At 39.9% G+C, this 22,156-nt stretch overlaps 3 protein-coding genes across 3 annotated transcripts; 1 reads left to right on the top strand and 2 right to left on the bottom strand.

Annotated features, from left to right (window-relative positions):
* Positions 1 to 9,319: 9,319 nt before the first annotated feature.
* On the bottom strand, positions 9,320 to 11,752 carry si:dkey-178o16.4 (vasopressin V2 receptor). Its single transcript, XM_026348809.1, has 2 exons — positions 10,624 to 11,752; positions 9,320 to 9,745 (listed from the first exon to the last, which is right to left on the bottom strand). The coding sequence occupies exons 1-2, from the start codon at positions 11,486 to 11,488 to the stop codon at positions 9,537 to 9,539; spliced, it is 1,074 nt and encodes a 357-aa protein (XP_026204594.1). The 5' UTR covers positions 11,489 to 11,752; the 3' UTR covers positions 9,320 to 9,536.
* Positions 11,753 to 12,802: 1,050 nt separating this feature from the next.
* Positions 12,803 to 18,186, bottom strand: trnt1 (tRNA nucleotidyl transferase, CCA-adding, 1). Its single transcript, XM_026349444.1, has 7 exons — positions 17,785 to 18,186; positions 16,783 to 16,976; positions 16,379 to 16,517; positions 16,081 to 16,207; positions 15,724 to 15,917; positions 14,577 to 14,830; positions 12,803 to 13,420 (listed from the first exon to the last, which is right to left on the bottom strand). Exons 1-7 carry the CDS (start codon positions 17,912 to 17,914, stop codon positions 13,175 to 13,177), a joined length of 1,284 nt encoding a protein of 427 aa, XP_026205229.1. The 5' UTR covers positions 17,915 to 18,186; the 3' UTR covers positions 12,803 to 13,174.
* Positions 18,187 to 18,279: 93 nt separating this feature from the next.
* Positions 18,280 to 21,593, top strand: arl6ip5a (ADP-ribosylation factor-like 6 interacting protein 5a). The gene is made up of 3 exons (XM_026349445.1): positions 18,280 to 18,538; positions 20,426 to 20,643; positions 20,835 to 21,593. Exons 1-3 carry the CDS (start codon positions 18,360 to 18,362, stop codon positions 21,008 to 21,010), a joined length of 573 nt encoding a protein of 190 aa, XP_026205230.1. The 5' UTR covers positions 18,280 to 18,359; the 3' UTR covers positions 21,011 to 21,593.
* The last annotated feature ends 563 nt before the right edge of the window (positions 21,594 to 22,156 follow it).

The raw sequence follows: 22,156 nt of genomic DNA, 5'->3' as shown, positions 1-22,156 counted from the left end.
CTGAATGAGACAAAACTGGAGCTTTTTGCCAAATCACATCAGCTCTATAACAAAACAATGAAGCTTTGAAAGGAAAGAACACTGTACCTAATGACACAGGGTTTATAATTTAATATATGTGTGTTACTGCCAGCAAGGTGGTATATTGCAATTTTTTTTAAATCTAATTTTGGGAAAACTGTCATAATATGAAAGAATACTGTATGAAGTAAAAGTTTTTAAAAACAGAACATCTACAGTATTTAGTTTAAACACAGCACAAAATGAACCGTTGTCTGCTAAAAAATCAATAAAGTGTTTTTAAAAAATAAATACAGCATCACATAGCATCCTCGATACTAGATTTTCTTACACCTCTACTGAACAATATTAAAAATCTCCCTCTCAGTCAAAGGTCATGGGGTCGAGAAGCAGGATAATGACCAAAATAAAACTAAAGCTGCAGATTTCTCACAGATCACCAGAGATAACCTGTTTTACTGTGAAACTAAATATTAGCTTAAAGAAATTGAGGCATTATCTTTTGTTTTATCATTTAAAATATTCAGTTCAATCACAAATCAAAACCAAAGTCTTTCTGATTTTTTTTATTTTTTCTCTTGCAGATTCAAAGAAAGTTTTGGGTTCTTCATCTTCTTCATCTCCTTCTTTTTGGTGGCAGGATACCAACAAATGTGTGTTCAAACCCAGTTCCAGCGCATGCTGATTCTTACAAAGGAGTAAGGTGAAATTATGGCAGTGTAGTGAAAGGGTTTACGTCTCCTCGTGCTCCCTATTTCCTGCCTGAAGATGTACATGTAAGAGCGATGGATAATTGGGTTGCAGAATATCAACAAGATGCTCTGTCTCTCTTACTGCATGGAGGAATATTGCCACTTCCTTGACACAGATACCCTGCAGGGTACAAATGCATCTTGTTTTAAAGTAAAGTTTAGATGAGTGGGGATGATAAAAACAGTATCTATGAAAATAATCTTGTAAACTCTGGAAAGACCAACATTGGATTTCCCATAGGTACCTGGCCTTGGGCTGAATAGTTCATATAAAAAACAAACTGCAAGTCTCTGACCTGCTCTGACCTGGTGGAGCTTTAAGGTACCCAATCCGAGAGAGCTTTGGAAGAAACACAGTGCATACTCACGTGCATATGATCTGCTCAGCAGTATAAAGGTGTTAGACAGAATTTATTGAGCTGTTTGACAGAAAGATGTGGCAGCCGATGTAACACTTCCAATGTGCATCATTAAGTGCAAATAACAGAATGGAGACGATGTGTCAAACTAGAACTATACGTTTCAAATAAACCATCTTTGTTGCTTCGCAGGAGACTGTAAAACCAAACTTGAACTGCGAGATCATCTGGTGTGAAGTAGTGATGTATTCGTACAACACTGACACAAAGAAAATAATATTCCTATTATGTCTTTAGTAAATAATGATGATCAACCTTCGTTTCAGGTTTGGCTAAAATGGTAGCACCTACATTTCTTTCACATCCCTGCTTATAAATTGAGGTTGAGGAGCAATTTTCTCTTTATGAGAGATTCAGAAGGAAACTGCGGGAGATTATAATGACACACAAAGGTCCATAGAGGAGATGGGGTGATTTTAATATTACCCCACATCACCTGTATTCTGTCAATAATCCTTTTATACTGAAATGGAACCTCTGAGTCTCGTTCTGTGCGAAGCGCTGCTTAATCTTTGAATCAGCTCAGTGTGAGTCTGCTTTTTGTTTTATTTTTTGTTGTCTCGATCTAATCTATTTATTCAAAATAGATCCTGGTTGAAGAACTGGAAATTACACACAACAGAAATACACAATGTCTTTAATGCTGAAAAAAGCTTTTAAATGCAAATAAGGCAAATTTTGAATAATATTTTCTAGTTATATCATGACCTGCTGCAATCCAACTGCAACCTCACCTTTTCTTATATTTTTTTGTGTTTATAGAAATGTACAAATGTTTTCCATTCCAATAACATCTCCAATTAACCTAATAGCAATTGTAGTTATTTTTATTTTACTAATCATTAATAATTTCCTGGAAATCATATGTCTGTTATATTCTTTTACATAATTTACCAACACTAAGTTACCTCCTGGCACCCACCTATAATTGGCGTGCCCGTAATTGTATTTCTACTTTTGTCTTTGTCATGTGAAGGTTAATGTCTGCTTGGAGATTGCATTTTCAATTTGCTTGTGCAAATGGACGTTGTTAGCTCATTCACAGGCAACAGAGAGCAGATAAGAATGGTTTAATTTTATGCTTAGGGCTTTTTATGACCCAATAATTTACTGTGCTTTAGTCTAGAGTCTGTACTATTCGTTTATACTATAGAGAATAGTATAGTATAGTATTAGTGTAGTATACTAAACCTAACTTTAGAGCTGTTCTCTCAGCACTTGAGGGATGAGAGAAAAGAGTATGAACACCAATCAGTAGTACCTTATTTCATGTTCCTTCACTTTGAGTTTTCCACTGTCCAAATTCTCAAACAAATAAGGAATCCAAAGAAGTCCGCTGTTCATCTTCCCTGAATCTATTCTGCCTCATGTAGAGTTTATGTTTATTTTAGTTTGCAGGAACTTTGACTGTCTGTGTGTGGATGCGTGATAGTGTCCTGTTTCTGGCAATTAAGTCAGCTGTCAGGGTCCATGTGCATCTGTGCTTCCCATGGAATGGAAAAGCTATAGAAAATTACTGTCAGTCGTGCTGAAGAAAGATCCACTTACGCAACTCTACCGACTATCATATAGAGTCAAATCTAGGTCACATGTCCAGCATGCAAAGAAATTGACAGCCATGTGCAAAATACATATTCTCATGTATAATATCTACATCCAAGAGAAACATAACAAAGGTGGAGAAGATTAGCACCTCTGTGCGTGCGCATGCACATGAAAGCACACAAAGTAATCGCCAAGTGCAGGAGGGTGTACCCGCACTCCAAGTTGAATTCTGTGAATCATTCTCACTTCTGACCTTTTGGAGTGGGGACAAACCAGTGCTCTTATTATTGGTAATTTCCAGCATGGTTATACCCACAGAGACCCGCTTGAATCTTGATTGCCAGCTCCTGTATCAAGCGAAATGGCATCAACACCTGAGAGACTGCACTGAAAGCATACAACCTGAGAGGACTTTGTACTAAGCTGTATAATTGCTGGAAAAATCTAATTCAACTTACTAGCTTGTAAAATCCTAATATGTTTTTGATAGTTTTGTGTAGAAATGCATTTGGTATTCAAGTGAAATAGCACTCTTTCCATCAGCCATGGCTTTGTGTGTGTGTGTAATTTGAATGCCACCCCATGACCACTTCTGGCTTGTCATGCATAAAGTTGCGCTTGAGTGCTGCTTATATTCTGCTCACATTTTACTTTTATGTATTTGCTGTCTCTGAAGCAGTTGGGCTTTGCGGCCTGGTGCCTTGAAGTGATAAAGCGACAGATCAAGAAGATTAACTGATTGCCCATTAACAGCCAACTGGCAGCACAAGCAAAAGCAATGGCTAAAGTACAAATGTATTTGACAGCCATAAAGGCTGGTGTTCAGTCCTCGTGTAATGGCATGTCAAGCCCCGCTGCCTGTCGGTGTTAACAGCAGACCTGACAAGATCCCAATAAGACAAGACAACACACTGGTTACATTACATTTATATTTAGTCAGACACTTTTATCCAAAGTGACTTACATTTGACATGTACAAGGTGAAGGCAGGGTAAATGTAAAGCGGCCTTGTCTAAGGAGCCCCTACCTAAGGTTTAAATCACCCTCTGACGTCTGTTGACATTGCACTACATGCTGATAACTGGCATTGGCGCTGTACTTCTTGCCTCACAACATAAAGGACGTGGGTTTGAATCTGTGTGGCGTTTGGATGCTCTGCTTGTGCGTGTGTGAGTTTTTTTAACTGGGTACTCTGGCTTTCTCACAATATGCAGTTAGGTCAGTTGAGTTAGACCTAATATTCTTCCAAGTGGAACATGTTTATCAACCATCTGATCTGGAAATGTAAGCAGTAAAAGCTAAAACTGTACCAGAAAAATATAATTTGGTAAGCTGCCATTAAATAAAATACTACATTAACCAGTATGAATACTATTCATCAAACAGCAGACAGTATAACATTGCTGAAAACACACAACAGACCATTTGAACATTTGTTTTATTAATTTCACCTTCTCAGTGTTCTCGTTAACTTCGCTGCTTGATGCTACATCACAATGTGCAGGACTTTTCAAAGTATTAGAGGGATTCCTCTTTCGCTTCCAAAGACCCTGACTGCTGGAACCGTCTAATGGAGTCTAATCGCAGTCTGTGATAGAACAGTCTAATGTATAATTAACCAAAGCATAATGGATGGACCTCATATGTGAGTGACACTAAAATAGAGACACTGACTTCCATTCTTTTACCATCGCAGATAGATGGCTTCAGTACATGAAAATTCTGTTTTCCCTTGAGGTACGTATGTCGGTAGATAAAAATGACAACTGAAACAGATTAATATAATTGTTATTTGGAATTCATCACGGCGTCTGTCTTCCACTGTAGATATGCCATACAACCTCTGGCTATTGCTAACTCTACAACATGCAAGTGTGGTTCAGCATCCTGAAACTAATCATTCATTTTCTCTAGTGTTTTGCCAAGACCAGCATCAATATTGCCTCACTGTTACACATTAAGCAGTTGGTAATCCAGCCAATATGAGACATGTTCAGATGGTAGGTTGATAAATGATAAATGACAACTGATAAACAATGTTTTAATATGCCCTTTGCTGGAAACCTGTAATACAAAAAACTAAAGGAATGCTTAATCGTCACAGTATAACACCAAGTCACAAATACAAAAAACAAGTGATTGTGCATTAGTTTGACCTGTTGTGGAGCAAATGAAAGTGACAACAGGTGCAATAGAGAGGCAAAAGCAAGAACCCAGCGAGATTTTAAATACAGCTTTCATGGGTTAATCATTTCAGTTTCCATTGAGCATTGTTATGTCATTTTGTTCCCAAGACGTTATACAATGTATATAAGTGAAGACTATTTTAGTCAGTTAAGGTATGTTTTTGTTAGCTGTTAGTAGTTAGATGATGTATTTTTGTTTTCCTTGACAAAAAGTAAGAATTTTTCATATTGGATTTTGGATTATTACAGAATTTTGAACTCCCCATAACAGATATTGTTAGACCATGAAGGAACTACACAATTGTCAGATGACTGCATCATCACTAGCACTGAACCTCCAACTTGTAATCTCATTCAGAACACTCGTCTCCTCTTAATATGACCTGATCCAACTACTGATCATGATTAGAAACGCCATTGGAATAGTTTGCAAATATGCAAATATACACTGAATGAGGTCTGAATCTCAACTTTAGGATACTGAGATTCTTGTTTAGAAGCCATTGCAGTTCTGGCTTTGTTGTTTTTGATGGAAAATAAATGTGTTCTCAAATCACAAATTGGGTGTACTGGAGCTGGTTTTCCATCAGAATTTTTAAAATGAATTTCGCTACAGTCATTTTTAGTTTTTACAAACCACCCACTAAAGATAGCATATACATTTAAATGACTTTCCGAATTGTCTGTATTGGCGTGACAGCACCTCCTTCCACTTTGATTTTAATAGCCTGTTCATTCAGCAGTGCCTCTCTATTTCTGCCATAGATCAGAAACGGGTGAAGCAATAGTCTGGTTGTTATCTGCATACAGATGTTGTTATCTGCATGTTGTTATCTGCTCATAGCTGCCACAGAACACTTTAAAGCTCTCCTCTGCCTTCTTCCATGAAAAAATGGACATTTACACAGTAAATAACTGGGAATTTTCTTCCCCTATCTTTTACACTGCAATAACTCTGTGGCCATGATAGAGAGGATGTACAGTCATAATATCTCAGTGGACATAGACATGCCAGTATTATTTAGATACATAATTCCATGTCCCTCAAGGTTTTTGCAAACATGTATTCATTAAAATAACTCATAAAAATCACTAAAAGTATCAATTATAATTAAGCCTTGATGGCAGATAAAGACTTAGTCTATCGATCTCAGAATGCACCAGGACACATGCCTGTGTATTTTTATCTATAATATGACATAGGTATGATGGACGTAGCTGCAGTCGTGTTTTCACTGCATGGACGGAGCTACACAATGAGTCCATCTTTTTCACCTTGAACATCTTTTCTTCTCTTTCAGCTTCTAATATGTCCACAAGCTAGTGTTAATATTATCCATCTACAGTATCTGTTATCTCGATGGATTGGTTTTATATACATCAAATAATAAAGTTAACGTTTAATTATCCAGTAACAGACAGTTACTGGTTAGAAACAAGCAATTTTGTATTGTTACTATTTACTTTTGTAAATCCACTCTGTTATATCATTGTAAAGTTATATGTTATGTTCAAATACAAAAGTTACTCCTACAGTTACCTTGTCATTTACCATTTCCTCCCAAGGAAAGGTCAAAGTTATTGTCTGACCATGTGTCAGACTATGACGGCACACTATAGTGAAGGTGACAGACTTAAAATGATCTGTATTTAAAAACTCTTATTCATATCCACTGCAGCACAAATATGCATACCAATAAAGAGTGCCATTACTTTCCACCGGCTCTGTTAGGATGTACAGTTAATACCCACACTGTAACTTTGTGACCTTATCTTCCCTCATACATACGAGCAGAAAGGTCTCAGAGCCACTACAACTCTCATCAGGACTTAATAGCAGCCCTGATAAATGAATACATCCCTCAGGTCCGGAAGGACACAGACATATTCCTGGGATAAGCAGCCATAATGAATTCACAGCCCTGTTTCATTTTAATTAAGCTGACGTCAGGCTTATGAATTATACAGTGCTTTATTCATCTCACTCGCTCTTTAAAAGTTTTATGAGAAACTCACACTTGCACGACACTAAAACATCTGGAGCACAGCAGCGTTGGTGTCGTGTCTGTCTCTTGTTGGATCAAAATATCTCGATATACATGTGTTTGATTATTTATTGGATGCTAATGAAAGCATCCTGGACATGACACATACACTTCTATTCTATTATTCAGGGTAAACTATACATCTGTTTGCTTAAATATGAATTGCGTGCAAGGAGATGTGCACAGAGGACCACATGTTGTAGAATTGAGTCTTAAACCATCTGAGAAATCATGCCATGCCATATTTACACATACTGTCCATGCAAAATTCAATTTCTACATTATTTTTCTCCGTAAGTAGTAAGAAAAAAAAGGTTTAAACTAAGCAACATAATTTTGACATTGTGTTGAAATGTTTTTTCTCAAATTAGCCACATTTTCTTTCATAACAAACCTCTGTCATGAACTACTAGAGGGTAAGGAAGCATCTTCAAAATTAAGGAATTCCCTGTAAATGACTTTTGAAGTCTGTGACCTAGTATATTCCAGAGGTTGTATGTCATAGCTCACCTAGTAGTGAATGCAGATGCAAGTTGTCTCCTATTCATCCTCATGAAATAGTCTGTTTAATAATACTCTTTTTATGCATCTGCAGATGTTCTGTGGTCATCATTAGGAGTGGTGAACGTCTCACTTACAACATTTAAATCCAATCAATATGTTGCAGCAACATTTGAGGTTTGCTGTGATTGCTGTGTTCCCAAAAAAAAAACAATATATAAAAAAACCTAAGGAAACCAAAAACATGTTGAAAGCAAAACAGAAATGTTAATTTCATTTGATTGCATATTGTATTCATTAACAGTTAAAGTTGCTAAACAAGAAGTATTTCACCATTTTTTGAAGCATTCTGTCAAGCTGTCAAATTTGACATGGAAAAACAGACATACAGACAAACCTCAGGTTTCTGAATCATTCGGAGGTACTGAAAACCCCTGCTGGGAAAAACTGGCTGGGTTGTTATTGAATGCAAATAGAAGGTCAGTGAAAGGTGCTTTAGATGCATAAAACATCCCAAACATCACCAACACAGCTAAAGTGAAATGAACCATTTTGAGCTTGCTGAAGGCTGAATTGTGTATTTGAGCGTCTTAGCACAGTATATTCATAAAAAGTCACTAGGAATAATGTCTTCATACCAAATTTTCAACTGTCTGTTTAAAAAACCTCCTGTATATTGTGTTTTTTTGTTAGTATTGTTAGTATTGAGGGACACTGGTTGCTTCTATTTTCACTGTTGACTTCTCAGTTGCATTGTATTCCACATCCGACTGTGCTCTGCTACCTGGGGATGCTGCAGTGGTGTCTGCTGGTCATTCTATTAGTATTAAAGGTCAGAATTGAGTCCAAGTCCAATGCCAGACATACAGTCTCTGATGTGGACAAACAACTTTTCCTTTTCAGGTTACGCTCATGTTCCTCCCCTGGCTCAGCTCGTCTAGAGCTACAGCGTAATGACATGCTGCAACTAATGAGACATATGTAAATCACAGCCACAAAACACAGCAATTATCTTTGAAAAATGCCTTTCTTCCGTCTGTCACTCACCAGCTTGAGGTGACGTACGGCACAAAACAGAGGCCTGTGGAGAAACAAGATAAACTGCTGACAGACGCGCGTGTCTCTGAGCCCTATTCAAGTGAGTGAAAATAAATATTTAATCTTCAAATTCAAAAGAATGTTTCTCGGCAAGACCACGCTGACGAGGGGGAAAATAACAGTCACAAGAAGAGACGGACATAAAAAAGGTTTATTTGACCACGTCTGAGACACCACCACCTCTTGAGGGGTTTGAAGAAGAGGTTTGAAAAACATGAACATGTTATAACTTTTGTCAGCGAGCATCTTACTGCATATTTAAAGATATCTAATACTTAACAGTCATATGTTGTACAAACTAGTCCAACCAAAACAAAATGACTTTTCTTATCATATACATGTCTGTGCTTTTGTATACAGATGAACTATAGAGTAAGGAATCATTCACATTCAAATGACATGTGATATATATCAGTTATTACAACTTTACCGGACGAAACAAAGGGGTTCATATTCTGCTGTGGCTACAGAATAAAATGTGTTTTATATGTCAGTAAACAGTAAAGAATTATGTTTGATGCCAACATTAAATAACAAAGGTGTAGTACTGTACTGTGAGTGTAAATCTGTTGACAGGACACATCCTACAAACAACAAATAAATGAAATCTGAATGTTCAAATCATGATTATAAGTTACAGATTAAGTTTTAATATACTCACCCTCCCTGCTGTGAAAAATACTCTTATTAAATGTGAATGCTTACCAACAGCCTAAGCCTACGCAGTGCATAATACAATGACCACTGCTGGTCTATTAGCATTACAAATCAGAGCTGAGCCCCAGTTAGATGCCAAACAGTCATGGGTGAGGTTAAAAGCAAAGGACTCATCTTGGGAGTTCTCTGGTCAGAATTAGGATTTGAAGATTTCACTCACTGACTCTGACTAACAATCATTTTACATCTTGTTCAACAGGCTGGCCTGAGTTGAGAAAAAAAAAAAATTAAAAATCGGAGACATCAGGCTTTTCATCTGCAGTCCGACAGGCTCTTGAGGCTAATGTACAGGGAGCTGGCCGTGGTGGGCTCCTCCTGCATGGACTCCTTCCCATCAGGATGAGCCATGCACATCAGGCTCACCAGTCTCTTGGGCAGCTTGTTGCTGAACAGCAGGTAGATGCAGGGGTTCACGCAGCTGTTCAGACTGGCCAGCAGCATGAGGACGGTGAAGGTTGCAGCTGAAAACACAGGAGGAAGAAATGAGAGAAGTATACTTGATCCCATCCGTTTCATTTGAAACGGCACTTTAGAATAGGTTTTAACTTTGAAACATCATCAAGTGGTCATTTGGTTTTGAAAACGAAACCTGAACTGAACAAAGAAACACTGGCATTCAAACTATAATTTTCTTTTATCTTTTTTTTTTTTTTTAATACATTTCTATTTTTTCACATTGATAATCTCGGTGGTAAATTGTCTGTCACTGTTGTAGCATGGAGGGGGAGGGCTTTCAGGGTACGGGCTGAGAAGAGGCTGATCTACATACTAAGGAGACATCCTCTCTCCAAATGATCTGGATGTCAGCCTAATGTCACACACACAGCAGCAGCTTCCCTAAGTTCACCAGGAACCCTGGACTACTGTGACAATCGCTGTAAAATGCAACTCAATGCTATGAATAAAAACAACAGCAGAGTAAGAAGGAGCTGGCCAGCTCCCTATCATCATGCATGTCACTTTCTTCTTCACCCCTCCACTGACAGCCTTATCCATCATGTCAAAACAATGACACAAAGAGGTAACTGATGGTAATGAATAGAGAAGACGGGCACTGAAAAGCACATAAATAACTAAATAAATTATTTATATATAGATAGTTTAAAAATGGGTATAAAGAGATGGACCAAAAATGTATGTATGTTTCCAAAAAGTACACTTTCACCCCAGATACAGTTGTTTCAGTGCCAATGCTTCTATTTTTCAGGTCATTGATTTATTTCACAGTGAGAAAAATGACAATTTCTCTCTTATCATTTGCCTCATTCGTCTTTCAGTTTAACAATTATTATCACATTTGTGATCAGTCTTATTTCAGAATGTACCCCTCTTTTCTTACACTGAGAGGGCGCCTCTGCGTCCCACACAGACCACAGCTGCACGGTGAAGAAAGGTGTCCAGCAGACGATGTAGGCGAGCACAATGACCACGGTCATCTTCACCGTCTTCACCCTCGCCTTGGACATCCCCGCCACGCTGCTCGCCCTGGAGGACAGCGACTTGCTCCCTGCGTCTCCGACGTGGTGCGTCTTCATGTGCAAGTTGATGTGCACGGCGCGGCAGATGCGCACCTGGCACGCGATTATCGTGACGGTGGGCAGGATGAATATGACCAGAGTCGTCCAGGTCACGTAGGCTCTCGATCCCCACGGCTTGATGAACTGCGCCCAGCAGTCGTACACACCAGGGGCGACCTCGATCCTGGAGAAGATGAAAGCCTGCGGGAGGCTGCCGACGAGAGAGACGCACCAGGCGGCGCACACCGGTCCGTTCCAGCGCGCCCTGCGCCTCTGGAAAGTTACCATGGGGTTACATATGGCTTGATATCGGTCTAGTGTCATCACGACTATCATATAAGTGGAGGCAAACATCCCGACCACCTGCAGGTACTTCACTGCGCGACATAATATATCAGGACCCACAAATCTGTCTGTAATGTCCCACATCAGCTGGGGACAAACTTGGAAGAATGTGACCACCAGATCGGCGACGCACAGGTGGAAAACGAAGACGCGCATCCTGGAGAGCTGCTTCCTCCGTTTCCACAGCGCCAACAAGAGCCCGAAGTTGAGGAAGCCTGCGGTGATGAAGATGATGGACAAAAGAGCTATTTCCACCTGTGCCAGGCGTTCATCTCGCGGCTCATCCCCAAACACCGCGCTGTCCAAGGTGGTGTTGCTGATATTTACACTGAACAGAGCCATGTTTTCATCCCCCGAACACCTGAAATGCGTCCAATCACCATTCCAGGTGAAGACAGTGGAAATGCAAAGATTCAGAAAGTAAGAGTATACAGGCAGAGTCTGGAGTTAAGTTTGAACAATATCACTAAAAGGTAATTCCAAGGAAACCAAACGCAGTGGGAGTTCAGTGGGTGAATTTCCAGTGAGCAACAAGTGTTGTCTCCAGGCAGATACTGGGCAGCTGGGAAAGGGCAGAAAACAGCTTTATACCTCATCTCTGCAGGAGGGAGGAGCAAGCTCACTCCAGCACACAAAAAAAAAAAGACTCTCTCATCCATCATATACATTTTCCCAAAGTCCAATGAAAGCAAAGCTAAATGTTTTTAGAAATTGTCTAATTAAAGTATAGGTAAATATTTTAGATATAAAAGGACAGAACCTCCTGCACTCGTCCATGCAAAGAGTAGACGGCCACAGCCCTGCTTGTTTTCCCAACCATCCCTGCACTCACAGCTTCTGATCGGAAGAACCCAGCTGATCCAGGTCATCCACAGAGGGGAAGGGCAGAGACAGTTGGAAAACAAGCAGAGCAGCTGGTATCCAGGACCAGGACGGTCTACCCCTGGTCCATGCTAAGCTTCAAGACTGGGAGTCATCTTGTCGTTCAGAATTTCTAAATACAAAGTTGAATTTATAGTGCGTCTGTTTAAATCTCACCAATATGTTTTTTTAATGGTGCAGATATCCACCCATACCATCTTTGTGTTTCATGATCAGATCTATGCAGATACTTGTGGTAATCCAGCATCTATGGACAAGGTCCGGGTCCACTTTGCTGCTTTTTAATGCAAGGTTGTGTAAATAAGGAATAGTGCATGGCATGTCATTTTTGTGAGGACAGCCACTGCTTCTGTTAAGGTGGTTTACCTTGTACCCTGTGTTTCATTTCATGTTCAGTAGCTAACAATATGATTGTGTACTCTCCCATCTTTAGTCTCACAACCTGCTTCTTACTTCCAGGCAGGTTTTCAACATGTGGAGCCACGGTGTATTACTCACAGGCAAGGTTAAAACAGAGAAAGCCATGGTTGTGTTTTCTTTTTAACCTTATTCATGCAATTAGCATCAACTGGAAATCAAAGGTGCAATCACTTGTGTTAGATTGAGGACGGAATTTCAATGTAGTTTAACCAAGATATAAGAACATTAACCTTTCTGAATATATATTCTCCACTATAGTCATCAAAAAGAAATAATACTCAACTGCAAGACCAAAACATCAATCAGTAAACTTCTGCTCGCCACTATTGTTTTAAGAATAAAAAACAACCTTTCTATAGTACTGACCCATTTTATTTTGCTATTCATCCTCCCCTTCATCTTCCTTTATGGAGATAAGTGATAAGAGCATCAACGTAGTATCATCTGTTTATATGAGAAATTTACATGAACAGCAGGTCTCTGAAATAAAACATATGCTGAAATTATCTGCCATTGTCCACATATTATCATATTTATATGAACATGCAGATGAACAAAACTGTCCCAAGGGTAATTTAGAATGTAACTGCATTCATTACTTGAAATTCACGTCTCGCTTCCTGTAGCGACCTTTCTCGACAATATTCACTAGTCTGCTCAATCAATACCTTTGAGCTCTTGTAGCAACACAATTATTGCTAATATTATTATTTGAAACGCATTTGTTTAAGCTTTGATGTAGCTGAGAAGTTCATCTTTGTCCATTTGATAATGACTTTTCTTCCAGATGTCGCGCAGCTTCTGTAAGGTGGCACCTATCTCTTTGCCTGAAGTGATGCCCATCCTCCTCAGATCGTGGCCGCTGACTGGGAATCGAGGGATGGACCATTTGAGGAGCTCTGCCAGTAGCTTCTTCTCACCTTGATACTTTAGGAGCTCGCACACTTTGCTCTGGGTATCGAGCTCCCGACTCTGAAATAGATCGAGTACATACAGTGAATTAAAATCACTGGAAACAAGGGTTTCAGATTTTTTGTATTTCTTTAACATTAACTATTAATAAATCAATAACCAATAATCAAAAAGTAAAAAAAAAAAAATGCTGTGTGGGTGAAGTTTGATTAAACTTTTTATTTTATTGCTAAATGCTGAAATGTTCAAGGAAATATATGAAATCATAATTTCTAGCTTAGACTTAGACTAAGCTTAGCTTTGCTCATAATAAATACAGAAATTTGAAAGGACTATAACCCAATTAGGAGGAACTACCCCCCAAAAAAAAAAAAAAAAAAAAAAAACCTTTCACCTATAACAAGACACACAGTGAGACACAGTTTTCAGTCCATTAGAGCCGAGTATAAAGTATAACATTTTTGTACATTTTGTAAAGTAAAGCTTAAACAAATAAAACTGTGATTTTAAAACTTTGGTATTTAAAACTTTGTATTTTGAGAAATAACTGTTGGAAAATTTCAGATAATTGATAAAAACAGTACAGTTAGAATTTCCATTCACACCTGGAACCTGATCCTTTTTGATTTGGCTACTGCAGTCCATGACCTGGTTAGTACTAACCAATATTTTCTTGAATGCATTTTAACTAAGCTCTATTAGTGAGGGTGGATATGAACATATTGCATTCAGATGAGAGCGATGGATATCAGTGTACCACTGTCCAGCAGCAACAAAGAAGTGAAATAAATGCTGTGATTCCTGAATTCAAGCAGGGCTGTAAGAACAATAATTTCCACATTTAATCAGCTAATTATTGTCTGTATTTATCAGTTATTTGGTTTGTTGCTGATTACATCTAATAAGCCCAAGGTGACGTCATGGTAGATTTCTGACTGCATTTCATCAGTTTGACAATTGAGATTCACAATAAGCTAATCAAGCTGTCAGAGGCAATTACTGGCTACGTTCGCTGGGGAATAAAACAATCCACTCTAACGAATAATCACTACAGCCCACAACATGATTCATGCACTCTGAACACTTATGGCTAACATCTGTGACACTCATTGTTCTGGGTAGTGTCCTGCTATCGATCCTTCCTGCCCTTATTGTTAAAAAGACACATTGATATCTGATTGTTACTATACACTGACTGGATGAAGAAGAGACATACGTCAATGATGAAGTCAGTAAAGGGTTTGAGGCTGTCCGGTTCATCCTTGCACTTGCAGAGCTCCCGTCGGTATTTGACCAGGAACAAAGCCAGACTTTTTTCCTCTTTGGACACCTTCAGACGGAGGTCCATCTTTTCCACCTCCTCTGGACTGTGGAAGAGAGCAGCCAGTATAGTCATGGGCTTGGGAGAGTGTTCTTTGGCGTTCTGCCACACTCGCTTCATCTCCTCAACAGTGCCATCTGGTGGTAAACCTGAGGAGGGGCGGGGATGGAGGGGGACCAGAGTCGATATTAATAGTTAATAGAGAAACAAAAGAAGACAAGACTGTTACTGACTGAAGTCTATTTTTGGGGAATATTGGGATTTTACTGCAATTATTAGTTTTGTTAATTTGCCTCACTGAATCATCATGTGCTGTTTGATCCCAGAGTTCAGTACATTGTACTTCTTGACACCAATGTCAAGAAGTACATGCGCTCTATTTCCAGGATGCAAAATTAATTTCTTAAACTTAACAGGTACATTTTCTGTCATACAATATTAAGGAGAGATTTGAGCTGTGACAAAAAGAAAAGATTTTTTTCACATGGATGAAGTATCTTATCTTATTACAGGCAAGGATGACTTCAGTGCATTCATAACTCTAATGATGACATTTTTTTTTATATGAGCATATATATGTATTCTTATGTAATGAACTTTAGATGGTAGGAAAATGCATCAAACAGAGATCTATAAAAAGTGTAGCAATTAAAGGGTTACTTCATAGATTTACATATAAAAAAAAGGCAACTGTTGTTCAAAACATCTGTAATAAATCACTGAAGCTGACTATGCTGATTGATAGTTTAGCAAAAAATCTGTGACCACAAAGAAAATCTAATATCTAAACCTGGAAATAAACACATTTGTTGTAATGACCATGTTTACACCTTTGTAGAAAGGTTCAGAACTTTAAAAGAAGGCAAACAATTTCAATTATTTATCCATTGCAACCACTATCAGGCAGCCTTGTGATGAAGTTGCTGTTCTTTCAGTTTGATGCACTGATGTGTTGTCACTTTTGCTGGCCTGATCGTGCTCTGCAAAAAACTGAGCCAGTGTCCACATAGTGAATTCCAAACCCCTGCTTCCTATCTCTCACCTATGTACTGGGCCAGTTCCAGAGTATAAATCAGCTCCAAGAGATGAGCAGCATGATTGCCAACTACCATCTTCTTTAGTTCTACCCAAATCCGCTCTCCTGATATTGCCGCCAGTCCACAACCATTTTCCTTGATGGCCGCCAGTGTCTCAGGTTCATGGTCATCAGGCTCCAAAGCCACCCTGCCATAAAACCTGCGGTAAAATTACAGGATTGAAATCAATACACTGTCAATTCAAACAAATACGTTTTTTTCCCCACTTTCTGTTTTGATCAATCCGAGTTTAAAATTCCTGAGACCCTCTGTTTTTTTAACTGTATGACTGAGTAAAATGAAAATGAAATGAGGGAGTGCACCTGAAATATCGCAGTATTCTTAGGTAGTCCTCTTGGATCCTTTGTTCAGCACTGCCAACAAACCGAACTTTACGGTTCTTCAGATCTTCATAACCTTTGAAATAGTCATATAATGTGCCATCCAGACCTGTGAGGGGGAGAAAGGCAACAAAATCTGTTAAAAAGAATCCACATCAGTGTAATTTTCCCAAATAATAAGTGATAATATCTGGCAAATGCACAACAGGGATCATCATATCATTAATAATACTCAACCTAGTTCTTTTTCAGTTTTGGTGGAGCAGAAAAACACAGATACCTAAAAACATTGAGTTGATGGTGAGATCTCTTCTCTCAGCATCTTTCTGCCAGTCAGTGGTAAATTCCACCTCAGCATGACGTCCATCTGTCTGAACATCCACTCGCAATGTGGTCACCTCAAAGTTCTCATTGTGTAGCTGTAAACAATAAGCAATGAAGAAAAACACAGATGAACTAAGGCACAGCCAAGACCACCCTCACACTGCTGTAACTGTATACAGGTGACAGCTACAGTTCATGTTCCCACATTTTTAGGTGAATATCTCTTTACCCACTCTAAGACGTGGGCAGTGCAATATTTCAGTGGGGGTACACAGAAATATATACAGCTGCATGTCATATGAAAGCCACCTTATGCCAGTGACACACAGGTGAGGGCAGCATGCAGAGAACATGTCTTACCCTTGCTGTAATGGTTCCATGCTTCTCTCCTTTATTGTTAATCATCCTGATGCCAGCACATTGAAACATATGCTTCATCTCCTCTGGAGTGGCTGTGGTGGCAAAGTCTACATCTTCGGGTCGCTTCCCAGACAGCAGATCTCGTACAGCACCTCCAGCTATCCGCAGCTCATACTGGTGTTTTTCAAAGAGCTCTATAAAGATGAAACATACAGCTTGAGGAGCTGAATAACTTGTCACAAGCAATCTAAGTGACTGGGTTACACCTTGACGGTGAATCTCAGAAAACAACACATCCTTTCTACCTTAATGACAAAAGTTGCATTGAAGAAAGTTATGTATATTAGAAAATCTAGGATTACTAACTAAAGAAATATTTTTCTTGTGAGCTAGCTGCAAACGTATCTTCCCAAGACAATAAATTCCTTTGTCATGAACCAGTTAAACCATTTCAAATGATTAATCTGATCTCACCTTCAACTTTACCCATTACCAACTGGTCATGACCTTGCCTACAGATTTTTAAATTAAAAGATTATTTCTGCATCCACAGATTTGGAAATATGTTCATGCTAATGTTGAATTCAAGTCTTTTTTCCAAGTCACATGTTGTTATGCAAGTGGAATGCTAAGATGTTGCCTCATGTAGAGGTCATTACAGCAAAATAATAGCGATCCAATTAAGAAACTGTGACCATTTTTTATGCAAACGTATAACCTGTGTTATTTTATTTATTACTTATACTTCACACTGTACACATACTGCACATATACACAGACAGTGTGCAGTTCATTGTTAATGCTTTGACATCTCGTGCACAGCACATATTAGATTTTCTTTTTTTTTTTTACTTATTTTTAATATGACTAATATATTTACTGAGCAGGTAGAGTTGTGTCTGGTGGCCAAACTGTTAAACTGCACCATCTGAGATGTCTGTGGGTAAGAGGAAAAGTAAGTTACCCACAGTCAGCAGGGGTCTGTGCTCAGCTTCATCTCACCTGCGATTCCGTTCAGCCCGTCTGTGAACAGAGACTTAAACTCACTGGTCTTCAGCTGCATAGTGTAGATAGTCCTCCAGTGGAAAGCTGCTCTAACAAACACACGGGGACTCAATAACCTGCTCCACATCTGTGCCAACAACAAAACGTCTTCGTGTGCTTCTGTCAGACTTTATTAGCTTCTATCGAGCTAACGACATGCTATTGTGAGCATTAGCGGTACGCACGATGTCCTATACCTAACCAGCAAATGAGCAACACCGACATGCGAACGTAGACGTACCAAATATATCAGACAGAACTGACCTGAAACCTAAAAAAGTAGGTTTTATAAACATACAAGGTAGTTATCGCTTCATAATGTCGCTCTGTCTTTTGCCTTTAAGAGTTGCAGGAAGACCGTCGGGCAACGTGCGGCTGCTGTCCAATAGCGTGAGGTTTCGTCACCAACAGGAGGCGGGGGTTTTAAGAGCACACGCTGTCAGTGACTTCTCGCGAGATTCTCGCGTCGCGCTTCAGGTGTCTTTCCGGCTGTTTATGTTGTGTCAGATTAGTAAACGGAGCAAAAGCAGCAAATGGCCAAAGTGGAAGTGGCACCACTCAGGCCGTGGGACGACTTCTACCCCGGCTCGGAAAGATTCGCCAAACCAGATGTGAAAGATCTAGCGAAATGGAACAACAGAGTAGTCAGCAACTTGCTTTATTATCAGACCAATTATCTGGCTTTGGCCGTCGCTGTGTTCCTCGTCGTCGGGTGAGTAGCGCAAACACAAAGTAACGTTACTGTGTCGGTAAATCAGCTGTTTGCTGCTTGTTGTAGTCGTTCGTCATCCATTTGTTGTTGTGCAGCGATTCGTCATTGTTGCCCCGCCAGAATAAACAGACATGTAGGCTGACGTAAAAAAAGGGGGATTTAAAACGAGGATGCAGACAGGATGTGGAGTCTTAATGGGTAGAGTAGCTGGAAAGAGCCTCAGGAGGATGAACCGTACCATCTGATCACGTAATGTGCTGTTGTTACTGCTCTCTGTGTCAACAGTGCTCGTTCTCAACAAGAACTTTTCCCTCGTGGAAATGTCGAGGCTTGTCAGTGGCAGCATTAAAATGCAAATATGTTGACACCATGAGGCGTGACTCATGCTGTGCATGAACCAAAATCAAACAGCAGACTTGCGTGTTTTAAAGTCTTGGCTTTTATCCCATGACTCTGTGCAAAGCAGATTCAGCCAGTTAAAGGAACTGGCTTTACTTGTGCCTTACTAAAGATAGCGATGCCCCTGTCATGGTCTGCTCACACAGCTGTGTGATGATGACTTATTGTTGCTATGAAGAGTCTCACAGTCCCTTTGTCTAGTCAGCTGCTGCACCGCATATAGCACAGCCCTGATAAGACAGAGGCTCAATCAGCAGCGCCCACTGTCTCATCTGAGATTAAAAAAAAAACCCCAGCAGTTGATGTCTTCTCTGTCAATCCTGAGTCACCACCTTGGAGCAGCCAATCTCAACTCTCACACACTGACTTGTTTCATTGTTTCATCAAATGCGGCTCATGTTAGTTTGGAAATAGCTCCACAGGTGCCAAACGTTTAGAGTTCACAGGCTCGAAATAGTTTTCCCTGGGGTTAAAACTGTATGAAGTATGAGTCACACCAGAAAACACATTGTTAATCATAAGGCTATTATTATCCATTAACCATTTTTTAATACCAGTTTTTCATCCACCTGGCTTTGTCCAAAGTGGAAAAAAAAAAAAAACAGGAGATACATTCACTGAACTCATACATATTCTGGGTTTTGTTCTCAATAGTCTGTTCCCGCTCTGTTGCCACATTCACTCTTGTGTGAAACAAAACCTTTGACTCTATAATCCACATGATATCACATATGAAGGCCTTATAAAGGAGACAGCTCAGAAAGTTCTATGAACAGGCAACATTTGTACTTTGCTACCGTGACTTATTTGACTATCTGAGAAGTTCAACGTGTGTTGCGGGCGTTCGGACGAGGTTTCAGTTCAAGAATAGCAAAGGTCACGTTTGCATTTCACAGTGCAAGAAAGGATTTATTTGATTTCATTTTCCTTTTCTGCAAGCATAGATTAAAGCAGCCTGCTGAGTTTTTCCAGTTACCACAGTCACAGATTGTGCACACCAAACTTAGTAACAGACCTCCTTACAGATCAGATTTAAGATTTTGTATTAAATGAAAATCTGCTGCATTACAGCATAATAAGTGTCCTGCTGTGATTGGGAAACATGGCCTCTATGCCGCAAGTTTTATTGTACCACTTTCCATCCCGCATGAAATGCCAGATATTTGGAGACAACAATGTTGCAATTACATTCCTTGCCCACTAGGCGGTACCAGCAAGTTTAAAATTTTCAGCTGTTAGGAATGAAAGGAAATCCTTACAAAAATGTTATTGTGTTATACATAGTTTTTTTTTTTTTTGCAACCTCAGGAAGAGCAGCAGAGCATGGACAGACACGAAACCTTTAAAGACACTAACGGGGCTCGTGTTGTTGTCCGTACAGCATCTAACCACACGATGGAGCCAGTGACCAGACACAGGGACTTGCCCCCTGTGGCAGTCGTTTGCCCCAGCAGCTGTAGACTGACACCCTCTGTTGCTGACCTGCAGGTTCCTGAACCCTCTGGGGATGTTCACAGCCATGGCCGTGGTGTCGGCCGTCTTCCTGGGTTCCGTGTGGGCCGGAGACAACAGAGCCGTCATCAGCAACTTTAAGAGGCAGAATCCCACAGCTTTTGTGATCGCAGTCATGGTCGCCAGCTACTTCTTAATCTCCATACTGGGGAGCGTCATGGTGTTCATGTCAGCAATCACTTTACCTCTAGCTTGTAAGTTGCAGATACTGATATTTAGAGTCAGGGCATTTGTACTATGAATTTTCTTTTTCAAAAGTCAATGAAACATGTTTTTCAGATTCTCCAAGACAGATGTTATCATAGTTTGACTTGACAGTATTTTATAGGGTTGTTTTTGCCAAATGTTTCAAGCACCAGCAGTCAATTTCCTCTCTGCCTTTCAGTGATATTTGCACACGCTTCGTTTCGCCTCCGCAACATGAAGAACAAGCTGGAGAACAAGATAGAAGGTGCCGGACTGAAGAGGTCACCTATGGGCATTTTGCTGGAGGCTCTGGGTCAGCAAGAGGAGAACTTTCAAAAGATCCAAAGCCTTCTGGAAGAAAAACTGAAGGAGTGATTGTACTCGAGTGGAGAAAAGGGGCGCGCATGCATGTCCACACGTGTTTCTGTTCTGGCCAAAGATGCTGACTTTTTACTTAGCTGTAACAAATGTATGTATCTCCGCTTAAACCTCCTTTAAGTTTGTGTTCTTTCGGAAAAATGCTGTGTGTTCGACGAAGGGCTTTATCTTTACCTCAGGGTATCTGGCGTTCCACCCAGAACTTGTCAGGGCACTTTTTGTCAAGCAGCGCTGATGGCATGTCAGAGCTGCTGCACATCCATGAAATGCAACGTGTCAAGAGTTACTGTGCAGCACGGCCGCCGAATCCTGTGTTTAATCGATAGCAGGAACAGCTGTCGGTGCTGCCAGTTTGCTCTCAACTGCGAAAGCAATGCAAGTGTTGCCGTTTACCAAAAGACTAAAAAGTGCACACTCATCACAAATTACTGCCAAGATACCACTCCGAAAGGCTGGATTGTCTCCTGTGTGTAACTGTTTTCCTAACTATGCATTTGAATAGAAACCAACCAACACTGTGTTTGTGTAAATAAAAAGAGCCAGGCAAAAGTAAAAGCCTTGTCTTGAGCTATAAAATAAATGTGAGTCAGATCCCTGTGTCAATACTTAAAATAAGCACATCAAAGCAGGCTGAGGTCTTAACCTATGCCCATCGGTATTCTCCCCCCTCTGCACCTCCGACTGTTTCATCTTGACAGTGCCCCCCTGGGTGATGAATTGGCTAACTTTGCTTTGCTGTCCACTTATCCCAATGCTAATCAATGGGCTGCAGTAGATTATAGTGCGGAGGGCTGAGCGCTGCACAGTGACTGATTGGATTCATCTGCAGTCATTCACCTCCACACTCGAGTTAGCAGCTGTGTCAGCTATTTTGGCTGTTTCTTTTATTGGATTCCATTTGAAATTGACTGCAGATAACCCGAATCCATCTGGAACATGATTTAAAACACGTTTAAAACGCTGCTAGTGCTACTTTTTGCAACTACGTCCATGTTAACCATTTGTTAAAGCTCCCTTTTTTGTCTATAAGGAATGCATGCTAAACTAAATCCCTCTGATGTTTCTGCATGCTCAGGTGTAACAGTGTTCAAGTGGCCCTTCAGTTTAACTTTGACTCGAGGCTGCAAGACTTTGCACTTACTC

The sequence above is a fragment of the Anabas testudineus genome, chromosome 5 (assembly GCF_900324465.2).
Source record: "Anabas testudineus chromosome 5, fAnaTes1.2, whole genome shotgun sequence".
Lineage (NCBI taxonomy): Eukaryota > Metazoa > Chordata > Actinopteri > Anabantiformes > Anabantidae > Anabas > Anabas testudineus.
This window is presented reverse-complemented; position numbering and strand designations above follow the sequence as displayed.